Raw genomic sequence first — 12,223 nt, forward strand, 5'->3', positions numbered from 1 at the left:
TAAAGTAGTATCAGTTGGAAGTATCAAAGTAAAGTTCAGTCACTTATGATGATTTAGTACTCGTGTTGGCAATTTAGTTACCTTCCACCAAAAACAACATAACAGGTGTGAGCAATTCTTATGATGGCACAATCATCGTAGCCTTACGTTTGTGTATAATAAGGTACACTGACTATAGTGATACTGTAGAGATTCAGTGATAGATGACCCAACATCAAACATGAAAAAGTCTGATTTCCAAGTTCCAAATATGAAAGCTTGACAGAAAAGATATACTTTATGATCGCAAAGGTACATTTTGCTTGGCATCTGGTGACACAGTGTATACACCTACAATTAACTTCAAAACACAATACAGAACTGACAAAACAGTAGTATCCAAGACAATGGAAACACCAGAAACACAATGATAAGTTACATACACTTAAATAAACAGATGTAAATATATTGCACATCCTACACGTCCTGTGAGATTAAAACAAATAGGAATAAATATTTATAAATTAGATACCAATCATAAAAAATGGAAAACCATATAACAAACTAAGTGCAACAATGCTTCCTAGCATATAAACTATGTAAGAATTAATCTGAGATAAATCATGAGATTTAAAGTTTTTTAATGGTTAAGTGCTGATGAATTGAGGAGACTCACAGCTGCTCTGTCATGTGGTGGTATGGCAGTAAAACTTTGTCCAGACATTAGGTAAAACAAGAGACCATTTGGCAACACACAAACTTTTCATCATATCAGTGTGTATGGTGTATGGTGCAATTGGAGAAATAACAAGAGAGAAGTGAGTTTGGTAAAACAGGTCAACTGTACATGTTTAATGTCCATACCTTGTATCAAATAAGAAGAACATTTCATAAAAACACATATATGTGAACACTTAAAAGTTAACCATATGAGGATTGTTGGGCATATTGAATATATCTGCCACAGTTTACCTGTTTCTCCAAACTAACTTCTCTCTCATGACATGTGTTCTATAGCACCATACACACTGGGTTGGTGTCATGTCTGGCAAAATGCTCCCTAGTTAGACTTAAATTTGGCTACTTTTAGGCAAGCACAATAAACAAATACCAGATGCAGTATTTCTCCACCAGAATTCAATTTATGTGTGAGTATGGCTGTAAAATATTATTTCAAGGTTCAGTGTGGTTTATTTGTCATTATGTAACACTATGTTGTGTAATGACATAATGATCCAAAGACATGCAAAAAAGTTCGGTACTCTAAATTGTCCATAGGTGTGGATGTGAGCGTGAATGGTTGTTTGTCCCTATATGTCCGCCCTGTAAGACAGCCCTTGTAAGATAGACTTATGTGCTATGTTTGTGTAACATGAAGGCGTTACAAACCTTTCATGTCATTATGCAACCCTGTGTTGTATGATGACAAATGGGTTGCATAATGACAGGAGCTACAAACTTTCATGTCATTATGCAACCCATAATAACTCCTTCATGTTACACAAACATAGCACATAAGTCTATCTACAATTATTTCTGTACACACAGTATATATACACACATATACATCCAGGAAGTAGTTTTGAAGTGCATTGTTTTAAATTTGCGTCTCTATGACTGTAAACAGCACCAACAACATGGTGACATAATATGGTTTTCATCCTCACATTCAAGGCTCAACATCAGGTAAACACTGTCCATCCACTTTGACTGTGTGAGCACCCAGTATCATTGACGTCCACCTCTCCTCGTCCCACCAAGGTCCTGCCAACCATCCATCATCTGAAACAGCTTATCATTTTTAAAGGTCACAGGGGGCTGGAGCCGATCCCAGCTGACATTGGTTGATGGGAGGGTAGACCCTGGATAAGTTGCCAGTGCATCACATGGCTGACATATAGGGACAAACAACCATTCACGCTCACATCCACAGACAATTTAGAGTAACCTAACTATTTTGCAGGAGGAAGCTGGAATACCCAGGAATACCCAGAGAGAACCCCTGTAAACACAGGGAGAACATGCAAACTCCGCACCAGGTCCCGAACCCAGGACCTTTTTGCGCTAACCATTGCACTGCTGTACTGCCCAACTCAGTTCCTGTTGAGAAATAAAATAAAGCTTTCTTTGAGGGTCCATCATTTTGGACAAAATTCTGAAAACCTTACTTTAGTTAGAGTTTTGTAAGCTATGTGTGGTTTATAAGCAGTTGTTGATGTACGATTACATTTACAGAAAATACAAATAAACAGCTAACAGAGTAAAGGAAAAATACACATCTACCTTATTCTGCTTAATAAAAGGTACTAACATTGTATATCCATATTGTCCTTACTTGGCCAGCAAAGGAGCAGAATATGGTAGGATTTTTCAAGTACTGTAATTTGCATTCGATAAGTTATTTTTTTGTCGTATGCACGTTAAAGTCAGACACTGACAATCAAATGGCCAACATCTATTCAATTTATTGACTTGAATTAAGGACATAGGTGACATTAATTGATGGGTACTATTCAACAAAAGCAGAACAGCATTTTTGTGATATCATGTAGATCTTGCTACTGTGGTGTACAATCAACGGAGCAGCTCAGATCAGGAGTTTGGTTTTACTGATGAATGTAGCAGTTGCTCCAGATCTGAGTGAACCAAACATGATTCATGACGGAGGAATTTCTTGTGACATACAAACATCAATATGTTGTGTTTATGCAACATCATTTCCCCCTCAAGCTTTAGCACCCAGGATTAAGAAAAAGTAGATGTCGGAGGATACCTGTGGCTAACAACCAACTCAGATACACTTAGATTAGCAGTAAGTAGATGTGATACCTATCCTTTACATTCAGCAGCTATGTGTAGGCTCATCTCTAATCCATTGTTCTGAGTGGGTCTCATGGTTCCTGAATGGGATCTGGGGGGATTCGTGGTTCAGGTGACAGCTGTCTGAGGTGTTGTTTGTCAGGGCGTAGCTTTTCCTCTCAATGTAAGGTGGTGTGCAAGAGACCTAATTTCTCAACAAAGAGTGGTAGCCCCTGGCAGAAGTGGGGAGGGGGGACAAAAAAACAGCACTTCAATGGAGCAGAATTCATAACGTGGGCTTTTTTTTTAGATGTTCTTACGTCAAAATATGACTGAAACCATTCAGCAGGTATTAAAACATTGGTTAAGTAATGTCTTCAGGATAGGTTGTCTGAGCTTCCTGCTGATATTTGGGGGTTTCATAGTTTCCTGTGGATTTTGTTGTGATTGTATTTGCCTGGTTGTTGTTCTGTTTATTTTCTTATTACGTCTATAAAATACTGTGTTGTATAAAAACCTTCAAATAACTGTATTTTCTAGTCAATATAAAATGATAGTCACAGTCAATCAGTCCACAAGAAGACATAAAAGACTAGCAACAATAATCTTGTCTCAACCCAATGTTTTCCTCCAGATTTCCTTTTTATTATGACTTTTTCTTTAAGAAACAGTTGAGCTCATTGCTGAATAGTTAAATTAATAGCTACTTGACATAATCTTCCAACAAACCAAAGACACTCCGTATAGGTTCACCTATTGTTCCACGTCTGTCAGATGATCCAGCTGTCTTGCTCTCTTACCCTTCCCTTTCTTCTTAGTGGGCTTCCTGTGAACTCTTTTGAGCTGGAAAGGAGGTCAGTATAAATCGTGAAGTCATGAATGTAAGAGCAGACACAGAAAAGACACACTGAGGTACGGCAACACACTGTGGTGGTCCAAGGTAAGAAAGAACTCTGTTAAGCTTTGGGCACAGAGAGAAATCTCATAGCAAGCAATATCATGTTTTTAATTGGTTATAAGATAAATGGATTATAATGTTTTAACGGCCAGTTATAACTCTAATTGGAATTTGATATATTACACAGCCAACCCGCAAAAGTCCATAGTGCTGCCAACTATTGTTTCATTTTCTTTCATAAATATCTCATCCTATGTCAAGCTAAAAATGAACCTAAGAGATCATTTTGATTCCAGTGATGCATCAGAATGTCCTTTCAGGGTGAGTTAGTGTAAAACATTCAGGGCAATGAATGGATTAGTCCCATTTCACAGCATATGTTTCATCCAATGATGCTACACACAGATTCAGAGAAGTCAGTACCTTTGCAATAAGATGCTACAAGCTTTTGAGACTGTCGATTTAAATCACTTGTAGGGCTCATTCAGATATAATTGCACTTGAATGTAATATTTATTTCATCATGTTTATTCTTCTGGCTGATCAGTATCCTATGTTTGAGGAGCTGATATAGGATTTGAAATGTACGAAAGTGTTCGCAATTTGAGTGTTTAAAGTACAGTTTTAAAAGGGTGTTTTCTGAGGTATTGTATCAGTTTGGCATTACTCATGTCTGTAATGCAGTCTTTTTTTACATTAGGTTATAAAATACAGTATAATGTATTAGTAAATATGAAACCTGTGGTTGCCAACATTTTTGCCCTTTGCTTGTGGTTTTGGCTTACAAAGGACAGAACATTACAGCTTGTTGTCAGTTGAATCAAGTAAGTCTACACTTCTCGTATGGTTTGAATTGACTGAAACAACAGTGTGAGTCCTGAAGAGGTAAATTATCCTGTACTTCACAAAAAAAAAACAAATAGACAAAATGACCTAAAAATAAATATGCATTTGTGTATCAGAACTTTAATCATCTCACAACTCATATTTATCGTGTGACCCTATGGAGGTGCCAAACCCATAGGTTGGAAACTAAACTGGGTACCAAACTAGCTAACTGTATATAAATTCGTTAAGAATAGTTCCACCTTGAGCAGACTCAACATTAAAATGCTGCTCTAACAAAGATGCATCAGAATTAACAAATGATTATATCATTATACATTAATCAGTCACAGAATACATTTTACTGCTGAACAAGTGCATCTAATTTATAAACTAACTACAGCTATACTAGTATATAGTATAAGTACATTTTGTTGATAATACTGTGATATTGTCGTGGATTATTTTTACATTGTTGCATTGGTACCTTGTTAAAAGGATTTGAGTACCTCTTCCACCACTGCATCTCTGGGGTGATCAGTAATGGAGTTGGAGGTCTTATACAATTCAGAGAAGATCATGAACACTGTTGATTTATGTCATTTGTCGTTGTTTTTTTCAGCAGTTTGAAGACAATGTGGCTCGCCCTTCTTACGTTTCAACTTGCCAAACTCCTTCTTGCCCAAGGTCAAAATGCCTGCCTGGGACACTCCACATTCAGAAGTCCAGGTCAGTGAAACTATCAGTGCTCACTCTCTTCCTTTTCATCCACCTGCTGCTTTACATTCCCCTCCTCCCACCACTCTTCTTCCTTTCACAACACTCTTTCCCTTGCAACCCAGTAAGCACCTTCACAATTGCAACCTAGCTCTCTGAGGAAAGTGTCTTTATCACTGAGGTTAGGTGTGTTAAGGTTTGGTGTTGACAAAGCTTAACAGTAGAGGGTTAAAGAAGCTAACTTGAGGTATTATTTTCCTGCAGGTGGATTCCTCAAACAAAAAAACACAAAGTGGTTGGAAATGTAACTAATATTCTCAACTACATGCTACTGTAGCTGGATGTTTTCTCACTGTTTTGCATAACTGAAGTTATAATGCGAAGATAGAAATCACAGCAAGATGGGACAAACCTTCAACCCAAAGAAATGTAGATGTTTTGAGTTCATTTTTATGTCATGAAACGTTTATATGAAAATATATAAACATTTCAACTTTTTCAACATATATTCGTATTAAATGGTACACATAAAGCAGTTGATAAACAGAACAAATGTCATTGAAGGGATACTCCAGGGATATATTATTTTAAGCTCTGGAGCTATGTTGCTATAGCTATAAAATATTATGTGCATGTTTTTCAAAATGATGATCAAATCCTGGGAAACATTAATGTGCTTCTGGCATCTAATGTAGGATCCATCTGATAATTAACACTCGTGTTATAGCAGTACCTAGAACAGCTTTTGTGTCTAATCATATCATAATCAGCTGAGGTAATGACTGTTACTATAAGTAATTGTACACTACCACCAAAATAAAGCATTCAAAATGTGGGAGAACACAGCTCCTTTTACATTGTAGATGCTGTGTAATTTGCACTCCTCAACCTAAAGTAAATCTAACTGAACTATTACAGAGGAGCAATAGAAAGCATCCTGACTGGATAATTAAAACCCCACATGTCGTCATTGACAGCTGTCTACCAAGCATCAGTGATGTCAGTGAGATGATTTGCCCACGCAGAGCCCAAAGGATACTAAAAAACAAAACCACAACACGTGTATTGACAACATCCACCACAGCAACAGAAGTACTGTATCTGCTGCCGTACCACTAGACTACAGAACAGCTTCTTTCCCCGGGCTGTGAGACTGCCAAACACACCCTCTGTTTTCTGAGAAGCATAAACTGTACAAGGATACATAATATTAACCTTGTACCTTGTGACCTGTAAAGCAACCATGTCTTTTATAAAGTTGCAAAGTCATAAAGTGTGTTGGTTGGTTCCTGGTTGAAGTGTTTGGCCCATTAATACTCTCATTTCATATCCTTGGTAGAAACAGGACTCTCCTGGATGATGCAACAGTCTTATTGAATTAGTTACGACAATCAGTTCAACTTATTTTGTTTTGAAAAATAATGTTTGATTTTGGCAGACTGGTCTAAATACTACAATAACCATGAGCCTCTGCAGCTGTTGCTATGGAGGATGCCAGTCAAAAACGTGAATCGAGCGATAATGAAATCAAAACTTTGTTGTTGAATAAAACCCACCACTAAATTTGATTCAGATTCCAAAATCAAATGAATATAAACTGCAGATTCTATTGCCAGCTTTTCATGAAAAGTGTAATCTTTAGTTTCAAAGAACCTGATATTTTCTAACACACTTTTTTGTAGTAATCGTTAGTCGCATCACTCACAAAACATTGTCTATGAGTTCAGTTACTTTTACTTCCAAAAATTGATCCTCCTTCATAACTCAGTAAGCCTCCTAAATGCCCACTTCTCTCACCTCAACTCCTCACCTCCAGTTTGTAACGGCTTTTTGTTCAAAATATGTCTTGTGCCCGATCCATTTTTTTTCTTTTTTCTTTACTCAGATTTTAGCTCTTTCTGAGCACTTTAAGACATCATGTAAGTGTTTTTAGTTTTGGAGTAATCTGTCCCTCAGCGACAGTCATGAAAATTCTAAAATGTGACTCTGGTCTCATCCCCACTCTGTTTAGCTCCTTCAGACATTGAGGTGCACTGTGGATCTCAGACAGTGGACCTGGAGATCCTCCTGTGTCCCATCTATTTCAATGGATACAACGAGTCACTGCTGGCCCTCAACTCAGAGCACTCCAAACACCAGTGTAAAGGGACTACTGACTGGACGGTGGACCCGCCCGTTGTTAAATTCAATTTCTCCATCACAGAGGAGGCAATCTCTGCCTGCTCCAACCTGCTGACAGTAGGTCATCTAAACTTAAAAACTAATCAATCGATTAAAAATATTTAATTTAATCACGATTGTCCATAGTTAATCTGTGATTAATCGCAAATTAATGGCACACATTTTATCTGTTCTAAATGTACCTAAAAGGGATATTTCTCAAGTTCTTAATACTGTGATCAACATGAGAGTGGACAAATCTGTTTGCTTTATGCAAATGTATGTTTGTTATTATTGCAACAATCCAAAACAATGACAAATACTGTCCAGAATATTCTCCAGAATAACCTCAAAGGTACTGCATGCTCCAAAAAATATGCTGCTAGCAAAACATGGCAAACTCAAGCCCAACAAGCAACAACAGATGGGCATACTGACCTGAATGTAACATTCCTTAGTAATACTAACACAATGTAGTGTCCAACTTTACACTTGTAAAGGTTAACTAAACAATGTTCAATATTGACATTAAAAGCAAATAACTTTGTTCTTGTGGAGAGAACTGTCTGGCAGGGCTCTGAAGCTGAACTTGCCATTCGAAAAAAAAAACTTTTCTTTATCCATTTCTGCTCAATGAGGTTTGTTTCTGCTGCCATCCACAACGTTAGGCCGATTAACACACACACGTTAATCGCATGTCAAAAAAATTAACGACGTTAAGAGGAATTTGCGTTAACGCGTTACTATCATGTTAACTTTGACAGCCCTATTAAAGACACCCGGGAGATGCCACTAACATAACAGATTCTTCCACAAAAAATCTTTTCCTCAAAGGTCACTCAGGAGGCAGGAACTGGACAGTTTGCAGATTACTCCAACGTCCAGTACGTCACCATCTCAGGCATGGTGTGCTCTGAGGATCCCACCACAGGAGCCATCACCTATCATCAAGAGGTTATGTACAGGTTCTCCTGCCGCTACCCACTGCAGTACCTGGTCAACAATACTCAGATGGGCGTGTAAGTGTCTTTCACAGTTTAAAAGTGCATACTTAATTACTATTCTCAGTTTTTCTGTTCTCCCCATGGTATGCTCCAAAACTGTGCTCTTGCATTGCTAAGATAAATTTGGTTTGGTCCTTTGTTTGTGGGTGAAATTGTATTTCTTTCTCTATTTACATTTCAATACAGTATGCAAGAGTTTATATGTCTGTGTGCACTGTATTTCAATTTTCGTTTGACGTTCCCTCTGTGGGCAACAGCTAATGTTCTAGGGCTTGGCTACATGCAACCAAAGCCCAATGAAATGTGATTGTCAATACTACTTTGAATACAAATGGACTACAAACAGAAACCAGAATGCTTTAGATTCCCAAATCTTGTTCTGATAGATTACACAATCATATGCAGATATCTGTTCATAGAGATCACTTGGGTCCCCTACTGGCCAGTTAAGATGAGTGAGAAGTCAGCAGTCAATGGCATGTAGAACAGAGCAGTCAATAATTTACGTTTTTCAAAAATTATGAATCACTGCAACATAGGAGTTCCTTGGGCATGTAACACAAACACATGACCAAATGATGACCAAAGTAGCATGGGTCTGAAAGGTCCATAAGTCATGTTTCTGATTTCTTATTTTAAAACGTGCAGAAGTTGACTGTAGATGAATGAACCTTAGCTCAGCTTAACCGTGTGTAGGATGGTATCAAGTTATTGCCATGGACTGCCCTCCTCTCACCTCCATGCATATCAATACACCAAAGGCATGCCGTTTACATGGACCCTAGTTTTCATAAATGTTAATCAATAACCCCATGTTTACTTTGCACATCACAACAACTGTTTTCTCTTGATGTCGACATTTTTTTCTTATCAACATCATGCATCATGTTTTTCCTGTCATATTCTTCACTGTCACACTTGTCATATTTCAATATTTTTTGTTTGTTTGTTAGTTTTAAAGAAAGTATCAAGTTACCATATTTGGTTCTGTCTCATGTAGCCAGTGTCGTCAGAGGTGTCTGTTACTCTTGTGAATAGTTTTAGAAGGGCTTGAATCTCACCTTGCTGTGTTGTTCCCTCATGTATCAGATAAAAGATGACCTGTTTCTTGACGACTTGGGTTTTTCCCGTTACGAGTGTTCGTACATTTACTGAATGAATATTTTGTCTCTCCAACAGGTCCGGTGTCAGCCTGGCAGTCAGAGACAATAATGGCAGTTTTATCAGCACACTGAGCATGCAGCTGTACTCGGTATGAAGGGGGGGGATTAAGCTGCAAAAATGTGCAAAAACGCAGCTTAATCAAACCAGCACAATATATCCCACTTATTAACAGCAATAAAATAACTCTAATATGCAACAAAAAATATTATACTGTATACACTAGGGTGGTACGTTTGTGCTTTCTTGTTTAAATGTGTAAAGGATACACATTCCAGGTCCTGGTACCACAGAAGCAAGCGCTCAGTTTGTATTGTAGTCTCCAAGGCACAGAAAAACAAGGAACTATTATTTACATCAAAAAGGTTATCATCTGAATATTGCCCAGAGACAAATGGCCTTTTTTTATGAATTATATTTTGACATGTCATAGTGTATGTATAACCTTAATGATGCATGCCAGAATTCCATTTAGCTGCTTTAGTTTCAGGGTCCTGATATTGTGTGTGCTGGCTGGTTGTCACGCTGTCATGAACTATTGGGACAGTGAGGGAGCCATTGTTACTGTTATTAGTAGCACCTGTGCTTTTCCTACTCTGACAGGTCAAAATGTTTGACCAGAAAAAGGCCAATGAATATCTGATCTTCATTAGATGTTTTTTTTTTTCAGTCAAAATGGCTTCTTTAGTGGATTTTGTCAGGAATATATTTTGAATCTGAAGACGTCAGCAATTACTTGATCGAAGGAATGGTTCAAAATGTTAGGACTTTCTTGCCGAGAGTTACTTGAGAGATGGATACCATTCATCCTGTCTTCAAGCTGAATATGAAGCTGGATTAAGCTTATTTAAGATTAAAGACTTGCTAGCCTGATTCTGTCCAAAGGTAACAAAATCCACCTGCCAGCAGATTTGAAGCTTGCTTGTTAACACATTCTATCTCATTTGTTTAATCTGTACAAACCTCAAGGTGTAAAATGAACAACTCAGTTGTGGTTTAACAGGGAGTGATGTGCTGGACTATTTCTTGGAGAGCATAGTTACTTGCTTGTGTCTCTGGAATCTTCTCATTGAGCTCCTGGTATGAAAATGAATGAGCATATTTTCAAATACATCGAACAATCTTTCAGGCCAGAAATGCTTTTTTGTTCTCAGAAATTACTTTCTCTGTTAGTATAATATGAATTTTCAGCAATTTTTAGCTAACCCTGCCTTTAGCGATAATTCAGCCATGAAATGATCATAAAAATCACTGCTTTGAAATTGTCTTTATTTTGTAATTCAGTAATTACTTAGTAATTATTCAATAAAGAAACTAGGCTGAGATTCTTTCAATGAGTATTCATTTCAATATGAGTATTAATCTAAACATTCTTTCTCTTTCTGAAAGGATAATGATTACTCCTCCGCAATGCAGATCCCAGCAGGAGGCCTAGAGCTAAAGACAAGGATCTTTGTAGAAGTGAAGGCATCCAACCTCACTAACAGGTACTCCACACAAGTTTTAGCACTACAAGTATAAAGACGGTATGATTTTTTAAAATCTATAAACATTCATAAAGAACATAACGACATTTCAATTCTCTATATCTGACAGAAAATGTGCGCTCTCTTTTGAGCACATAGTGACTGAACTAAATAGGTCAATTATCAGCATTTCCTAAAACAACATAGATCACCGTCTGACTGTTGCAGCCTAAAAGCAACACACATACCTGACCTTTTTTTACTTTTACAGTTACCTTATGTATGTGATGTTACTTAACTATGTTAGTGAGTTGAATGAAAGTCCTGTGCTTGTTTAACCCAACCGTCCACCCCTTCCTCCTTTGTCAGCTAAATTTTTCAATATATAACACTTGTCTCACTTCGTCCTTTGCAGCTGTAATAATTACAACAGCCACTAGAGGTTATCACTTAACAACAAACATAGCCTACCTACTGTATATGTTTGTTCTAATTTTTCTGATGAGGATGGGCTCAGGCATACCTAATCAAAATTCTAAACAGGTACAAAACCCCACCTGTGCCAATAACCGTAGCAAAGATTATTCAGTCACTACATTTATTTGACAACTGTAGTTACTATTTACTTTGTAGATTACATGCTGCATCAGAGCCAAAGTGCACTTTTAAATGCATTTAAATGACTTTATTTTATCTGCAATTGTAAAAAACAACAACACTGGTATCTGATCTGATCAGCCAGACCAATAATCAGTCAAACCATAGTATACAGTCTGTATTGAACATACATGTAAATATTTGTATAATTTACTTTTACTTATACTTTGGATACTTAAGTATGTTTATTGACAGAAAATTACTTTCGGGTACATTCATACTTGAAGTACTTCACTTTGCCTTAAGGTACTTTTACTCTAGTACTATTTGTATGGGTGACTTTCACTTTTACCAAAGTAATTTTATAACATGATATCTTTACTTTTACTCGAGTATGACTTTTGGGTACTTTTTACAACACTCCTTCTTGCAGATTCAATGTACTCCTGGACCGATGTTACGCAACAGCCTCCCCTTTTCCCATCAACACCACATATCATGATCTCTTTGTTGGGTGAGTTATCAGCTTACAGACTCAGTTTTAGATAAAAATACAAAGCTTTTTGACACAGAGATAATATGGATGCACTCAATAGCTTTGAACAGTATTCAGCCAC

General features: G+C 37.3%; 1 protein-coding gene across 4 annotated transcripts in view; it reads left to right on the plus strand.

Moving 5' to 3' along the window:
* The window catches only part of LOC311269414 (zona pellucida-like domain-containing protein 1), a 30,220-nt gene that overhangs the window by 10,729 nt on the left and 7,268 nt on the right, over positions 1–12,223 (plus strand). For 2 of the 4 annotated variants that reach the window (XM_084373551.1, XM_084373552.1), the window contains exons 2-8: positions 3,597–3,718; positions 5,124–5,230; positions 7,230–7,456; positions 8,213–8,397; positions 9,562–9,634; positions 10,933–11,030; positions 12,040–12,120. In XM_084373551.1, coding sequence (XP_084229677.1) covers positions 5,137–5,230; positions 7,230–7,456; positions 8,213–8,397; positions 9,562–9,634; positions 10,933–11,030; positions 12,040–12,120 — 758 coding nt within the window. In that variant the 5' untranslated portion in view covers positions 3,597–3,718; positions 5,124–5,136. The remainder of the gene's footprint in view (positions 1–3,596; positions 3,719–5,123; positions 5,231–7,229; positions 7,457–8,212; positions 8,398–9,561; positions 9,635–10,932; positions 11,031–12,039; positions 12,121–12,223) is intronic. The other 2 variants (XM_084373553.1, XM_084373554.1) reach the window with 2 other exon arrangements.

Source organism: Pagrus pagrus (assembly GCF_965226575.1).
Source record: "Pagrus pagrus genome assembly, chromosome: 14".
NCBI classification, from domain to species: domain Eukaryota; kingdom Metazoa; phylum Chordata; class Actinopteri; order Spariformes; family Sparidae; genus Pagrus; species Pagrus pagrus.